Raw genomic sequence first — 17,056 nt, forward strand, 5'->3', positions numbered from 1 at the left:
TTTAAAGCTTCATGGTGATTGGCCAGAATTGCATTTGAAAAGGAGTGTCTAGCTGCCCTGTGAACTTGGAAAGAAGCAAATAAGGCAAACATGAGCACAGTGCGCATGGGCAAGACAGTAGACAGTTGAGAGAGAGTTAGGGGGTCGAGTTCAGAGGGCGTGCAGGCACCTGGGTGAATGTGGTGCGTGCTGGCACAGGCGGGTAGCTAGGAGTGCTGTCTAGTTCCCATGGGAGGTTCCCATAAAATTAGCAGTTGAAAACCTTGGAGTGAATGGCTTATTCAAGAGTAAGAAGTAAAGTCAAGCAAAAACAGCCAAAGTGGTTGGAGAATAATCAGAAGAAGGTGATTTCATATTAGTCAGTGAGTAAGAATGTTCCTTCTTAAAAAAATGACCATCTGTACTAGATGTTGCAGAGTTTGAACAAAGTAGAAAAAACAAAAGCTCTGGTTGTTCTCACTCCAAGGCAGCCATGTAGTGGAAGTGAGACAGGGATCTAAAGTGAAGATCTAAACAGAAGTTTCCAGTGGGAACAAGAGGAAAGGACTGTTTAGTTTTGAAGGGTGACTAGAGATGGAGTACTGAGAAAGAACAGCTAGCGAGGAATCAGTTACAGATAAGCAGGTGGTGATGGCGGCACATGTGTGTGTTCCTGGAAGTGCAGGGTGAGCGGAGGCCAGGATGGAGGGGGATGAGAGTCTGGCTGGAAGTAGATCCGCGTGCATCAAGGTGGTGGGCAGTGCATTTGCTTCCGAACGAACGCCTTTGCTTCCCTGCTTTCCCGTTGACAGCATTAGTGCTCGCTGAGTTGAAGGAGTGAGGGGCACTGTTGGAAGCATTAGCCCTGCACAAGCAGAGAGCTGACCAGGGCGGGCTAAAGGGGAAAGCCTCAAGGTTGGAGTTACAGATGACGAATCTGGAGTGTTGTGTCTTTGTGAGTTTTCCCAGCAGTTGAAGCAGCAATCCCACCCACCTGACATGGGAACCGTGTATGAACTAGGAAGTAGAGTGTGTGTGGCCCACAGGCCCCTTTGACAGACCCACCATTGTTCTGCACTGCAGGATTGAGATCTCGGAGGGTGTCGTAGTTGCTCTTCAGTAAATGGTCCCGATGCTGTCTTGTTTCTTCTAAGTTCTTGTCGACTTGTTCACACTCTTCCTGTCTCCCCACTTCCTGTTTTTCCGTCGTCAGTTGTCCTATCGCGTTGCTGTCTGCATGCCCCGACCCTGGACTTTGTCAACACCGGGATAGAGCTGTGGGCTGGAAGACCAGACAACCACGCTTGTTAGAATTGTGTGCAAAGTAAGAGTAAATATCTGTGAGTGTGATTCCCATGTGCTGTGCTTTGAGGGTGTACGTGAGTGTTTGAATTTGTGGTGTTTATTGGATTGTTTCTCAGTTGTCCATGTATGAAGTGCTTGTTGCCTGTATTCCCATTGTGTTTTGAATTTCCATGGATTATAATATTTTTAGAGCCTACAGTGTTTTTGACTCTATCCTGTATAATTGTACATTAGTATTTACTTGCAGAGTATTTTCATGAGCATTTCCTAAATTTTAAAACCATATGACTAGATATGCTAAATTATTTCTTATTATTCTCATGGATTTTCAAATACGTATGTATGTTGTATGAAAATAACATGTTTTAAATATGCATTTTGTATGCCAGTAATGTATCATGTCATGACTTATTTAGTCATGTCACGTGTGGATGACATAGAACAACATAAAGCAAATTTTTGGGAGTTTGAAAACTAAGTTATATGCTCTGCTTGTCACATACTTTTGTGTTGTATGGATTTCCTCATCTGTGAACATTTCATGTACATATCAACAGTTTAAATTTTTAGAGGTCTATCTTCAAGTGCCTGTAAGTATCAGTTTATTGTTTTCTATCCGTAATTGTTTTAGTGCTGAGGATGGGATCTAGGCCCTCATGTACACTAGGCAAGCACTCCATCACTGATCTGCCCTCCTCACTCCAGGTAACTCAACTTTGACTTCCACCTCCTTCTTGTTAGACGGAAACTTTCCCAGTACTCTACCCCACCCCTACCAAGGCCATGCTGAGGCTTGGGTCCTTGAACAGGTGAGAGCATGGAGAATCCTATGAGTCACAGGCACACTGGTTGGCTAGGAGATGCCTGTTCTCCCAGTCCACTGTACCCTCCAGGTTATGTGACCACAGTTTGTCTCATTCCATGGGAATTGTTGATAAGGCCAAGAACCCTGGGTTCCTACTTCCCGGAGCACAGTGAGGCCTGTTCCTCTGAGCTCCTTTACCTGGCATAGGCTGCCTGAGAGCATAGAGCCCAAGTGGCTTTTCCTTCCAATGCAGGGACATCATTTTAACCCAAGAGAAGCTCCTCTCCTCAAACTCTATTGTATGTCTAAAGAAAGTGTTAAAAGCCCTCCTAACACAAGGTGCATATAAACTGTAGCCTATGAAAACGGTGGGACATGGGAGAAAGCACATGCAAAACAGAATAGTGAGTGTGGCATAGTAAGAACCCAGCAGGCCTTCATACTATCTCCTCTAGAGCAAGTCCTAGGTAGCCTTAGTGTTTATATAGCTCAGTGAAAGATGATAATGTTTATTAAACATGCTTATAACTTACTGATAATTCCTGGGAAGTGATCTTGAATCCAAATGGAACGTGATGATTTCCAGTGTTAGATGCATTTTTTAATATTGTTTTATCTTATTTTACCTAAGAACACTGGAACTATTTGGGGGCTGATGAGAATCTTGGTCCTGTGGCTGTGAGCATTCGAAGGGAAAAACCAGAAGAAATGAAAGAAAATGGATCTCCGTATAACTACCGCATCATTTTTAGAACTAGTGAGGTAAGTTGCAGGTGAGCAAGGTTTGAGACTTAATCCAGCAGGGGAAAATGGAGCAGAAGAGGGAGCTGGGGTTACATTCAGTAGGACAAGGTCACAGTGTTCTTGGAACAAAGAAGACCCAGGGCTGGGGAGATAATTGAGCTGATAAAATGCTTGCTGGGTCCTCTCTTAAGAAAGAGAAAATGAAATAGCTTACAAAGCATTTAAACCAGAAACCCATGTGGACACGTTGGGGGCTCTGAGGTTTTTTGCCTTTTCTTTCTGAGCATGTATATAATTATTCCAGTTATCAATGTATTGCCTCAGCTCCTAATTCACCTTAGATTGTTCTTATATATCAATGCTCTAATACCCCTGCGGTATCAAGAAAATAGTATAGTTTTGAAATTAGTGTAAATAGAGCATTTGGCTTTGTTTCCTTCATTGAACACAGGGCAAGTTTCAGGGGTTGGCTTCGCTTCCTAATTGTTTCTGAGCTTGAACTCTGGGGAAATTAAAAATAAGTGTTTAAAGGCAAGGCCTTTGTATCTAATGTGTTGTTTGTAGTGGCCAGGGAGGAGTGAAGAGCCTGCCTGTGTTCATGGGCTTCCTGTGTCAGAGCTGATGATGGCTCAGTCAGCCCTTTTCTACCTTTCCAGATCCACTAGACTTCCTAATCACCCTTATCTTATTTCCAAGTGGTTTGTCTGTTGCTGTCTTTTTCCACTCTCTAGCAAGCCCCCTCGCCCCCCACACACACACACATGGACACACACACACACACACACACACACACACACACACACACACACACACTTCCGATTGAAGCTCCAGCCTAGCTTCCCTTTTCTGTGGTGTGGTTTGGCCTTACCATGATCTTGTCGCTGCCCTACCTATGTGAAAAGTTGGGATAGAATCTTCTCTGTAGGCCCTTGTCCTCAGGCCCTGCACTGATGCCCCCAGGGGTGACTTCTGCCCTGCTCCTGTACAGTACAGAGGTCTGAACCCCACTGGCTCCCACTTTCCCTTAGGCTCTTTCTTCTGTGCTGTAAGTCTGTCCGGCTCTGCTCCCCACTCTGCTCTTCCAGTCACAGGCCTGGCCATCTTCCTAGAGGCCTCACCAGGCGAGGCCTTTGTCTTGGCCTTTAACTGAAAGTTCCAAGTGACATGCTCTTCAGAAAACCATTGCACTTGTCCTTTAGGGCCCAGTGAATGACCTTCAGTCTCTGGCCACTTGTGAAATAATGTTTGTTTGGGCCAGACATCCTGATGTCACACTTGACTCCTCTCTTCGCATTCCCGCCCCTGATTTAGTCTGTCAGCAACCTTTGCAGTCTTGTCTTCAGATCCTGTATGTCTAGAATTCAACCACTTCCATCCCCACCACTCAGGCCTACTTCCGCATCCTTTCACCAGTAGGGAATCTCTAGGAAATGTCATTGGAATCTCTTCAGAGTTCTTTAGCTTTCTCCATCCTTCTCAGTAGAGCCCAAGTACTTGTCTGCCTAGCAGCCAGTATACCTGAGTCTCCCCGACCCCTTCCCGTAACCCCCTCCTCTGTCCTCTCCGTGAACTTGGGGTTCTTCCCGTGGGCTCTAAGGACTTGAGGGCTTTGCTCCTCTGGTGGCTTCAGCCTACTCAGGTGTGCCTGGGGCTCCCCGCATTCTCACTCCGACACGTGCTCACAAGCCCCAGGACCCTTTGACGGTTCATGGATCTGAATTCTCTCCTCTCTCCCATTTGCTATCTGATTTCAGGTCCTTTCATTAAGACTTAACACTGTCTTGCACAGGGCCCCTGTTTGTTTGTTTGTTCTGTTTCCCCACCGGAATCTGGTCCGTGAGGATGCAGACTCTGTGTATTCATGACTGGACTGTGTAGACCCATGAGGATGCAGACTCTGTGTATTCATGACTGGACTGTGTAGACCCATGAGGATGCAGACTCTGTGTATTCATGACTGGACTGTGTAGACCCGGAGGATGCAGACTCTATGTATTCATGACTGGACTGTAGACCCGTGAGGATGCAGACTCTGTGTATTCATGACTGGACTGTGTAGACCCGGAGGATGCAGACTCTATGTATTCATGACTGGACTGTAGACCCGTGAGGATGCAGACTCTGTGTATTCATGACTGGACTGTGTAGACCCGGAGGATGCAGACTCTATGTATTCATGACTGGACTGTAGACCCGTGAGGATGCAGACTCTGTGTATTCATGACTGGACTGTGTAGACCCATGAGGATGCAGACTCTGTGTATTCATGACTGGACTGTGTAGGCCTGTGAGGAAGCAGGCTCTGTGTATTCATGACTGGGCTGTGAAGCAGCCCTTTGCAGGGTGAAGGGTGGAGTAGAGCTTCCGATTCTTGAATTCCATCTTATTCTTGACTGAATTTCTCCAGCGGTGCACGTCATTTCTTCAGAACACCTGACACACTGGAGTCGGGGGTGGGGGGGGACAAACCCTCCCTCAGCTGCGGTGCCTCTGTCCTCTGTCCCCAGCTCCACCGTCCAGCTTTGCCTGTCCTGTCTCAGGTTCAGCTCAGCTGACATCCTTTCCCACTCAGACGCTGACTTTTCTTTTTTCTGCACCCTTGCTCGTGTTTCCTTGGCCATTTTCTTCTTGTAGAAATGTTCCTTTATTCTTTCACTCACTTCTTTCTTTTTCTCTTTCTTCCTATAACTGGTTCCTAATGTCACCTGAAGTTTTTCCCAGTGGCCTGAGTCACTGTCAGTTCTTCCCTGCCTTTAGATGGGTTGTTTTCTTCAGTGAACAGCCTTCCCTCAGTTGTGGATGTGTGTTCCTCACAGCTCTCCCTGGTAAATGCCACACACATCCCCAAACATGTACTCTGTCAGCTGCCACCTGACCACCTCCCTATTTAATGGAAATCTACTTCCTATTTTATTTCTTAAACCATCAAACATTAGTTAAATTCACAGACAGTTTTGCCATACGAAACTTTGAAAATCAAGACCACTTTAAGCCTCATGCCTGGGTTTATATTTCTTTAACAAATCACTATTAATAGAGGGTGTCATTGCTTGAGTTTATGTTTGATAATAGCCGAAAATATTTGAAGAAGGCATTTCCAGTGCAATCATTGCTGTGATAAGATATGAGCAGCTTATGTTTAGCCACATGATGGGGAATGTAAAGCATTACCTTCCTTCCTACCTTTTCTCATTTAAAAAGTATACCGCAGACATCGAGAATTCTTACAGTGTCCCTCTGGAAGGCTTCCCCCATCCTTAGTGTGCTTTCCTGGTACTGTACAGTAATGCAAAGACCTTTCTCCCTGTAAGGGCGGTTGTCACTTAAGTGAACAACTCAATACTCTAATAAATATATCATAAGTTCTGTTGAACTTGTACAGAGGTTCTTAGAAGTGTTGACCTCATTTTTCATGCATAGAGTATTCTGTATTACTTCTCTCTCCCTTAATCAACCCTCAGCCATTTCATAGCTTGGGAGAGAGCTACTGTCTAGGCCTTCAGAACCATGGCATATTCAGTATCTCATGCTATAGTGAAGCCTCACCATAGTCCTTATCTCTCTTGTAGCTCATGACGCTGAGAGGGTCTGTCCTGGAGGACGCCATTCCCTCCACAGCCAAGCACTCAACCGCCAGAGGACTGCCTCTGAAGGAGGTGCTGGAACACGTGATCCCAGAACTCAACGTGCAGTGCCTGCGTCTGGCCTTCAACACGCCCAAAGTCACGGAGCAGCTCATGAAACTGGACGAGCAAGGGGTACGTGTGGCCCTGCAGGAGCCCATCCTTGCTGCTGGGGTTCCCTGCTGGGTTTCCAGAACAGTCGGTGATGTTTCTTAGGAGGGGAGAACTGTGCCTTTGTTATAAAGGATATTCTTGGGTTGTTCATCTGTCCACTTCTCATCTGATTTCTCCACGTCTAAGCTGGTAGAGAGAGGGCTTTAGCCATGCTCAGCTCTTTTGGGTCACCCACACGTGATGGGTTTCTGAGTGTGTGTGGAAAAGTCATGGCAATATTAACAGTAACATAAAATATAATGATACTATATTACTAATAATTAGAATGATGATGGTGAGCACTACTGGATGTCTTCACTAGGTTCTTTCCTGAGTGTTTAAAGTATGTTATCCCATTTTACCTTCCAACCTTAAGAAAATGGTACGGTTACCATCCCTTACCATCCCCATTTTAGAGATGAGGAATCTGAGCCACGGAGAGCTTACATAATAAATTCAATTTCACACTGTTTATAAGTTAGAGAACCAAGATTCAAACATAGTCATCTGCTCCAAGCATGTGCTGTTAGCTATTAACCATGCCATTCCTAAAAGCTAGGTTTTAGAAAGTTTCTACTTTTCAGTACTGCCAAAGATGCATTTTACCTTGGAGTTTTAAGTGTAGAAATTTAAAACTAGAGTGTAGCATCTTTAAATCCTCAAGATTTCTGGCTTTCTTCTGTCCCCAGTCATGATGTCCTTTAGTCAGGGTGCTTAAGCGATTAGATGACCTACAGAAAGGGAAAAGGTGACTTGGAAACTTTACTATCCAACCATGTGGACCACGCTCTGCTTGGAGTAACTTGAACGCACAGCTAATCTTACTTCAGTTAGCTTTTTAGTCTCATTGTACCCTAGTAGTAGGAAAAGGAGCTTGACCTTGCATATAAATTTTGACCAGGTATTGAATCGTATTCTGTGAACAAGTTTTGTCTACATTTCCTTAATCAAAAATTCTGATTTTATGCAACTAAAATTGAACACCCAATTTCAAGGTATTTTAAGTCTCTCCATCCATTCAGTGAGCATGTAAGTTGATGGAGCTTTCTGAATCCTCATTTCTCTCTCAGGCTGCTTCGCACAGTGCTGATGTCAGGTGAAGACACTGAATCTTGTGAGGGTCCCTCTTGGTAGCATTTCACCTTGCAGCACACTGAATGCTTCAGAAGGTGGCCGCTGCACAAGCTGGAGTACTCTGAGGCCTGTCTCCCAGCACACACCCTGGACATTAATGAAGAGGAGGGGCTGAGATGGCTGCTTCAGCTTTATTAGTTCAGTTAGTTCAAATTACTGCACTAACCCAGGAGGGAGAAACCCACTCAGGCATTGATAACATAGTCATCTACTTAACATTCTCAATCTCTACAGGACAGATGACTTCATATAAAGAAGGTGCTTTATTACCATTCTCCTTGTTTTAAACATATTAAATTTAAAATTTCATGCTCCAGTTGTGGATTTTTATGGGACGTCTGGCACATTCTGTGATTGCAGCGTGTTGGGCCGCAGATGGTGCCGCTCTGTGATGAGCATTTCATGGTCCCTCCAGCACAGGAAGCATAATAGGAATGCCATAATGAGTTTAACTCAGTTACATTTATTTAATTCACAGAATTGGCCATTATTCTGTAATTACCACTTTCCTTTTCTTGGTTACCAAAATATTTCCTCCTTCATAAATTATTAATTATAATATATGGTAATTGTTTTCTTTAGTTAAACATTATAATATGGCCATCAGTGGATCTCCCTGGTTTTATTCTGAAAAAGGTGTCTTAAATGTGTTACCCTATAAATAGGGTTTTACCATCAGGCAGCCATTTTCAACAGGCAGCGGGATCTAGCAAGTAAAGCGTGGTGGTCTGTGTGGTGAGTGCCCAGCTGCACTTCCCTCTTCCTCTCTGGTTCTATCTTGTTTGTCCCCTGCATAGCCTTCCTGCCTGGGCTCCTGCTGGTGCACACTTCATGAGGCAGTTGTGAATGCCTGGGAGCCAGGTTGAGAAGTCAAAGTCGATTCTTTAGGTGCTTTTAGAGATACGTACTTTAAAAAGAAATGCACTGGGCAGTGGTGGCACGTGTCTTTAATCCCATCTCTCGGGAGGCAGAGGCAGATGGATCTCTGTGAGTTCCAGGACAGTCAGGTCTACAGAGCGAAATCCAGGACAGGCAAAGCTATACAGAGAAACTCTGTCTTGAAAAACCAAAGAACCAAACCAACCAACCAACCAACCAACCAAAGGCAAGTGCAGTGCACAGCACACAAACCATGACACAGCATTTCTGTTCCATCTGTCGTTTTAATTCAGGCTTTCTGTATCTCCTTGTGTTAGATTCTCGGTGTGAGACCAGGAAACTGGGCTCACTAAGAGAATCTTTTCAATCTCCCTGTATTATCTTTTCTGCCCTTATTAAACTGCTAATATAAATATTCCTGGAAAAAGAAAACACAGATTTGTTCACTCTATTGTGGTATTTTGTCTTTCAAATAGTTTGTGCTTGATTCTCTCTTTTCAAGTACACAAAGCAAAAATGAACCCAAGGAAAACTTGTTTTTGTGAGGTATACAACAAAATGCTGCACAGACATACAGTTGCTTGTCATTTGGCTGCTAGAGTCATACATTCAGGAGTGGGAGGAGGCATTTTGACTCCTGAAGAAACTCATTTTAAGACATGAATGTGTGCTCTGTGGCTTAGCCAGCGTTCCCATTCCCCTTGCTATATTTTGGAGGTTTTTATTTACTCTTTTTAAATGATCACTTTAATTCTGTTGTTAATGTGATGTGAAAATGAGAAGCTGTAACTCAGTTGGCAAGGATTTCAAACTGCCTGCTTTATATCAAGGCTCAGAAAATTTGTTTGAACTTTCGTTTACTTGCCTTATTGTCTGGTTACCTAATTGAGAGCATCTATGGGGGTGAAGCAGACTGCACAGGTGTGGGTTGTACTCTTACTATGTTCTGATCACTTTCCTGGCATTGTCTGATTCAGTTCTCAGTGCCCAGAACAGTTCCTTCCGGTCATTGGCCTGTTGTATGTTCAAGGCAACTGAGGCCCCAGAAGCTTGGGGCATTTCCTGCCCTCTCAGCCTTTGCTGAGACTGGACACTGGCTACAATACTGCCTTTCTAAAAATTGCAAGCTTGCCTTTACTTTTTTTCTTGTCCTGAATGTGAAATGCTAGGAATTTCACTATGTATGTATTTTAAATTGTATGGCCAATTCAGGTACTTTTAAATTATGTCAGAATCTTATCTCCAACAGTCATTGAAAACTGCCTATATTCCATCTGTTTTGTGCATGAGGAATGAGAGATTGTGTCATGACCTATTTTCAGGAGTTGAGAAATGTCTAACACTCAGTACAACTGTCAGTTGTACTTGAACAAGAGTCAGGGAATCTTAGCTGTTACTGATGGCTCTAAAATGATCACGTGTTAGTCACCTTTTACATGCATTATCTCATTTAATCTCTGCAAACCTCCTATGAGAGCACTCCTATTAAAACTAAAATACTGTGCTTCTACAAGTGAGCACAACTGCTGCACCCCACATACCACTCCTTGGAGATTGCTAAGGACCGTGGAAAATAGGCTAGCACACAGCCCATACCCATGAAGATGTAGGGTCACACGTTGCTGTAACAGAGGTCAGGCTTAACATATACCTGCAGACAAAGAGAGATGTGGATCAGAACAAGGTGCCTCTTGAAGGGGAAGAGGCTTACAGTAGAGCTGAGTAAATGGTCTGGTGTTCCAGACCCAAGTCAGTAGGAACAAATAGGGGGAAGGCTCACTGTGTTCGTGGAGCAGCAAGCAGGCCCACTGAACAGGAGTGTGAAACACATGCAGGGGTTGGGGGCCATCCCTCACCCCCACATTTCCCCCAGAGTACTCTTGAGTAGGAACAGCAGGAAATATTAGAAGGATAGAGGGGAAATAAAGATAGAAAATACAGGACAGACTCTAGAGGACCTGGATCCTAATCCATCAGGCTCTGACTGTCTGCCCTAGGGTATTTAAAGGAATGCCAAGGGGTGGAGCAAAAGACCTCCCCCCAGCACAGCCAAGTGCAGACCATCTCAGACACCTGCACTCAGGCCCGTGACCGAATCATCCTCTCTATACGGACCTGTTGGGTAAAGCCCAAATGTGCTCCAACACAGGGAGAGTTAAAATAGAGAGCTTTGATTGAGCACTGAGGAAGCCAGGTACTGTGAGAAATAATTTACTTGAATTATGCAGGCTCACAGACTTCATAGCCTGCATTCCTGACCCTATACTGTGAGCCCCATTCTGCTCCTTCTCTTGAAGGGGAAGAGCCTGGAATGATGAATCTGAGTCTCACTGATGAGGGAGGGTTCAGTAGCCAGTGTGAAGTGTAATGTGTTCAACCCAAAGAAAATAGGACAGGACGGACTTACAAACGTCAAAGCCACGCTTGCTAGTTTGAGTTAGAAGGACTCAACAGTCCTGCTTTCGTTAGGAATGTCAAGTCACATATACCCAGTTGTGATTTTGCCTAATGAGTGAGCATCCATTTTAAAAGTTGTTCATTAGTGAGCATCCATTTTAAAAGTTGTTCATTAAAAATAACTCAAAATGAGAATGTGGTGTTTCTTAATTTTGAAAACAATTGCTCTTCGGGTTGTAGAAGTTAAGGAGGAAGTGTAGTCATTTTACTGTACACCTGCAGCACATGCTAAGAATGGCTGTCTGGAAAAGGGCGGTGCTTTTTTCATAATGATCCTTTGATAGGGTATGAATGGAGCTCTGCTGACCTGGCCTGTTCACTGCCACAGCGCATTATTTTATTGTGAGGCTAAATGAGTTTGGCCACTGTCCTCTTTATTCAGGCAGCCTATTTTGAAAAAATGACCCATGGGGAAACATTCTGTCTAAAACCAGTTTTCTGTGAATGACACTTTGACAGAATAGTGACGTCCCTAAAAAAAAACCTTGGAGTTTTATTTCCCTGTTTCCTTGGACACTTCCTGCTTACTTAGTATGTTTTATAGACCTTTCTATGTATGCAAAGGTCTAGTCATTTATACTCTGGTTAATACTTCATTGTGTGTTCTACCATTGATGAATTAATTTCAGTTTCTCTTTTATGATCCATGTAGTTGATTTCAGTCTTTCATGGAATATGCTTTAATGAAGACTTTTTCCCTATGTAATTGAAATTCATCTCAGTGTCAAGTTAGATATATTTATTATCAGCTTAATACCATCAGATGAGTCTTTTTATTTTTGGAGAACTTTTTCACAATATATCTTAGAATGAGATTAGATTATGTGTGTGGAATATTTTATTTGCATTATGCCAAAGATAAAAATAGATTAGCACATAATCTGTGCAAGTGTATATAATTTAAAAAAAAATCTGTCCAAAAAAACTTCCCTACCCAACATCCATGTTTTTTCATCACTCACTCCTTTCCTCCCTCCCTCCCTCCCTCCCTCCCTCCCTCCCTCCCTCCCTCTTTTCTTCCCTTTATTTCTTTTGCATTGGATTTTTGTTTGTATTCCCAATGAGGACATAATTTCAAACCAGCATGTTACAAGTTTCCAGTACTGATGTTTTCCCAGTCTCTGCCATTCTTGTTGGAAGACAATAAAGGGACTCATCTTTAGGAAGAGGTTGAGAGAGGTATGTTTATGGAGACCAAACCAAAGTGAACACTGTCTGTGAATCCCTGTTCCCAGCAGGCAGAGGAGTTCCTTGTAGACAAGCCCCCATTACCCCACCCTCCCACCCCGACTAACCAGGGAACTCAATGGAAGAACATTTTAAAAACAAGTTCTTTCTTGCTTCTGAAAAGACGGAAGAATGCCTCCCACTCTTTCTGCTCATTCCAGCCAACAATCCTGGACACAAACATATAATGAAAACAGCAGAGGCTTAGGAGGTAGACTGGCTGAGGATCTTGGGGTCTGTGGATGGCACAGTGATGAAAGGTGTAGCTTTTCTTTCTGACTCCCACTTTGGAATGGGAAGAAGCCTAACACTTTTGAGTCCTGATAAGCACAGACAAAACTTCTCAAAGATTTTATAGATGAAAAAAAATAAAACCATCAACAGGAGATGTTTGAATAGCCTCCCTGCACTTGGGGTCCCCTAACCAACAGTGGTTCTCTTTGTCCTCAAAGAGAGGGCCTGTTTGTCATCCACAGTCTTGGGTGGATAAAACAGCTGGTTCTTCTTATAGCTCTCGCAACATTTGCTGTATCCCCTGAGTACTGGTAGGGTTTAGTGCCACTGTTGTGACGTGGGCATTGGCTCTCAGGGAGGTGACTGGAAGACAAGAGTCTAGAGACTGGAGAACTTAAGTCCCATGCTTTAAGAATGGTGGACAGTGAAAGATCTTTTTTCTGTTTCACACTTCATAAACATCTAGATCGTACATTTACTCCTAAAGGTTTATACAGACAAGGTTGTCATTCATTGGTAGGGCTGGTCACCCAGTGTTCCTGAAACAGAGGACTCCATAAGATGTGCCCGAGCACCTTAGTACTGAAATACAGTCAGCTGGTCCTGAGCGTGGCTGGCTCTGCCCTCCTCCCAGGCTTGCAGGAATTTGTGAGCCGGGTTGTTCTGCTTCACCAGAGTGCCTAGAAATAAACCCTTTCAGACTGTGGCGGTGGTTTTGGATATTGCAATAGTTCAGTCGACTACTGATGGAGCATCCCTATATCAAAATTCAAGAATGCTAACATTGTATCTGTTTCTTGGTGCTGTGTGAAAGGAACCAGATTGATACTGTTGGTTCAGATCAATGGGTGCACCCATCACCTCTGATACAGATTAAAAATGGCTTCACTTTGCTGAGATTCAGCTTTTGTCCTGTTGGACTGACCAATATCAATTTTTATAGACATAAATGCCTATTGCTAGGCCTGGTAGTGCACATCTTTAATTTCAGCACTCAGGAGACACGCAAGTGGAACCTCTTTGATGAGGCCAGATTGGTCTACGGAGTGAATTTTAGGCTACCACTAGATAGTAGCCTTGTCTCAAAATACAAACAAACAAGAAAAAAACAAACAAAAAAGAAATTGACATTTGCTGTGTGACCAGACACTTGGATCAGGGTCCCAGAGGAGCAGCGAGTCTATTCTATTACTGAAAAGCCCAGACATACTCACCAACAAAATTTACACTGCATAGACCCACCCTGTTTCCAGGGTAGTTCTCAGTTCATTGTTACTGTTTTGCATTTTATATTTAAATATTATATATTTCCATTCATAGCCCACACAGATATATTTTTGCCTCTCAAAGAAGACAGAGATCCATTTCATTGAACACTGCTAACACTCCCATGGTGCTCAAGCAGTTGACCCTGACCTGGGTGTCACTGGCACCTGCCTCTTCTCTGGACATGTTTGTGTTACACTTGCGTAACCCCTGCACAGTGCCATAAATGCCAGCAGGAAACATGGTCACTAGCTAAGGATTTGAGGAGTCTTGAGTTCAGAGAATGCGACCTACGTTTGATTTAATTAGAGCAGAAATCAAGTTTATAGTCATACTGTCAGTTTAGGAGAACAGAGCAGGTGGCATCTGGCACAGTTTTAAACTGAAGAAAATGTGACAATCTAGCAGATTTTCTAATCCTCTTCTAAAGCACTCCTCCTTTCAAACCAGTGAAACCAGAAACCAGCTGGTTGTCTGTGGGGGGACTGACCCCAGTATCCAGTGACTGTGTAGAAGGGCACATTGTGTCCTTTCCTGGAGTCTGGCTGGCTGGTGCTTTCAGATGCCTAGCTTATCTTACTCAGCAGTGGATGCTTTTTAACATGATAAATGAATCCCGTTGAATTTTCAGTGAAACCATAGGCCTGTAAGAAGTTCTTTAAAATCACCTACAAACCCAGAGTGATAAAATGTTTCCCACTGAGCAGGCTGACTTCTGTTTTGTATTTGTGGCCTGTGCAGGCTGATCTCTGAGGCACAGCCAGACAGGGGAACTCAAAGCTCCCTCCTGTCTCCAGATCACTATCTCTGATGGTTCTCCCTGCAGGGAGGAGATGCTGCCACTCAGACCCAGTCCTGGGAGCTGGCTGTGATAAAGACTGCCTTTGTAATGGACAGAGAGCCTGCCATTCTGGACTTACTCTCTGAGACCTAATAGGGCTCAGTTCTAAAGCCAGGATGAGACCCCTCCTCCTGGGGTCCCCTCCTAGCATTAGCCATGTTTGGACAATTGGAGCAGCCCCTGAGTAGAGATAGGGCTTGAAATGTCAGTGATGTTACTTCGATATTTTGTTTGCCTTTCCCCTAAGTGTGATATACAAACAAACCAGCCGGCCACATGTATGCCTGTTACCAGTTCAAGTGAAGTAAGGACACTGCTGTGTTAAATGCTCTTCTTCCACAGTCCAGGACTAGTTTGTCTATTTGCAAGGCTCATGCCTGTGGCTTTACTTTGTCACCCTAAGTGTAGGGACAGGTGAGCAGAGTGGTCCTGGGCAGCTGAGCCTGAGAGCTGCTGAACTATCTCACCTAAGCAGGGCGAGAGGAGAAACAAGCAAAGGATTTCTTTCCGAACCATGTGATTCAGAATGTTGATAAAGGCCCAAGGCCTCAAATGGCAGGCTCTGAATATGTTTGCGGAATTGAGAAATTTTCAGATTATAGAAGGATAATAAAATACATGCACAACGTGCTAATAATCCCAGTGCGATATGGGATAGCATCCCACAGTCAAACACATGAATATTTATGCAGGGAATATATGAATATTCATGCCAAGAAGAATAAATTAAAAGTTAAGATGTCAGTCCTTTATCAGTTTTTGCTGCCAAGTGTGTTTGCTTAAATTGATTTATTTTTCAGCTTGAGAATTACAAGTAAATGGCTTTGGACCCATGTGTCGAATGACAGACACAGAATAAAACAGGCAGGCTTAGAGTCACACCCCTTAACCTCAGCACTTGGGAGGTAGAGGGCTGCTCTCTTGCAAGATGGAGGCCAGCCTGGTTTACATAGGGAGTTCCAGGCCAGGCAGAACCCTGTTTTTGTTTTTGTTTTTGAACAAAGGGGGTGGTGGTGCAAAACCCTTCATTGCACAACTTCCTTTCCTTCCATTCCCTTTTCTGACGAGTAAGATCAAGATCAAGCTGGCAAGCTGCTGTGGAGACGGTATGATAAGTTTGTGTTGGATGTTGGATGTGGTATTTGGCAGGGAGCAGGTATTCGGTACTACATGCTGGTTACTAACACTTGACCTTTCCAGGCCTGGGGCCTGCACCTGTAGTCATATCTTTTTGAAAGTTGTTTGTAGGATGACCAAGCTTTTCAGTGATGAAAAGCTGTCTTGATTACTGTTAGTTCACATTTAAAACTCAGAGTGCAGTGGGAAAGGAGTGTTTGCCCCCAGCTGATCTGCCGTTCAGGAGGTCCCCCAGAATCCCTCTCAGGCTCTTGCCTTTGAGCACATTTGGAAGAGAAGTTTCTCTAGCTGTGTGCTAGTGACACTGGACTCTACCCAGGCTCTACATTAGGATCACAGTTTAATGCACTGTTCAAATGGTGCTGGGGCAAGTCTGCTCAAATTCTTAAATACCAAGTTTATTAATGGGCCTTTGAGTTCAATACCATTTATTTTAAAGTACATTTTGATAAATAGACTTCTGCTTTTAAACGTGCAAAGGCCTCAGATTTGTAAAGGGAAAGATCATTGAGGATTAATTGGCAGTTTTGGTCAGGCTGTTCATCAACCTTTCATAGTTTGTAAATCCTGAAAAGAAGTTTCCTGAAACCCTACCCTCTGATCTGATGCTGTATTGACATGCAAGAATTCCAGTTCACTTCTTTGTCCTTTTCTTCTAGCTCAGGAGGGTTAGATGTTTGTTCCACTGTAGTTTTTGGATCTCGGACAGAAGAATTCAAAAGGATTTCCTGAGAAGGGTGCTAGCTGCGTGCCAGGCATGTGCCCTGCAGGACTTGTTAGCGCTGGGGGTAGAGTATGCTGGTCGCTCCTTATGTCCCTGTGTGCCCTGTCTCCACAGCTGAACTATCAGCAGAAAGTGGGCATCATGTACTGCAAAGCGGGCCAGAGCACGGAAGAAGAGATGTACAATAACGAGTCTGCGGGTCCAGCCTTTGAGGAATTCCTTCAGCTTCTGGGAGAACGAGTTCGGCTAAAAGGCTTTGAGAAGTATCGTGCACAGCTTGACACCAAAAGTAAGAAGTACTTACACCTCCCACTATGCTTGATTTCCCTTGCCCTGCTGAGGTGCGGCTGCTAAGTCATCCGCCGACAGCGCTGCCACTTCCTGCAGAAAGCTGCTGGCGAGGGAGGGGAACCGGGCCGGGAGATGGAGTGCTAGGATTGCCGGAGACCATAATCCAAATGGATGGGATGGGACTGGGATGCATTACTGCCATCAGAGCTGTGCATGGGTCAGGGTATGGACACAGATGGTGCACAACTGCAGAGATT

General features: G+C 44.2%; 1 protein-coding gene across 8 annotated transcripts in view; it reads left to right on the forward strand.

Moving 5' to 3' along the window:
* Positions 1-17,056, forward strand: part of Sipa1l1 (signal induced proliferation associated 1 like 1) — a 293,066-nt gene that overhangs the window by 194,069 nt on the left and 81,941 nt on the right. For all 8 annotated transcript variants that reach the window (XM_036205565.1, XM_036205563.1, XM_036205571.1 and 5 more), the window contains 3 exons: positions 2,721-2,851; positions 6,403-6,591; positions 16,623-16,797. In XM_036205565.1, the coding sequence (XP_036061458.1) occupies positions 2,721-2,851; positions 6,403-6,591; positions 16,623-16,797 (495 nt within the window). The remainder of the gene's footprint in view (positions 1-2,720; positions 2,852-6,402; positions 6,592-16,622; positions 16,798-17,056) is intronic.

The sequence above is a fragment of the Onychomys torridus genome, chromosome 14 (assembly GCF_903995425.1).
Source record: "Onychomys torridus chromosome 14, mOncTor1.1, whole genome shotgun sequence".
NCBI lineage: Eukaryota > Metazoa > Chordata > Mammalia > Rodentia > Cricetidae > Onychomys > Onychomys torridus.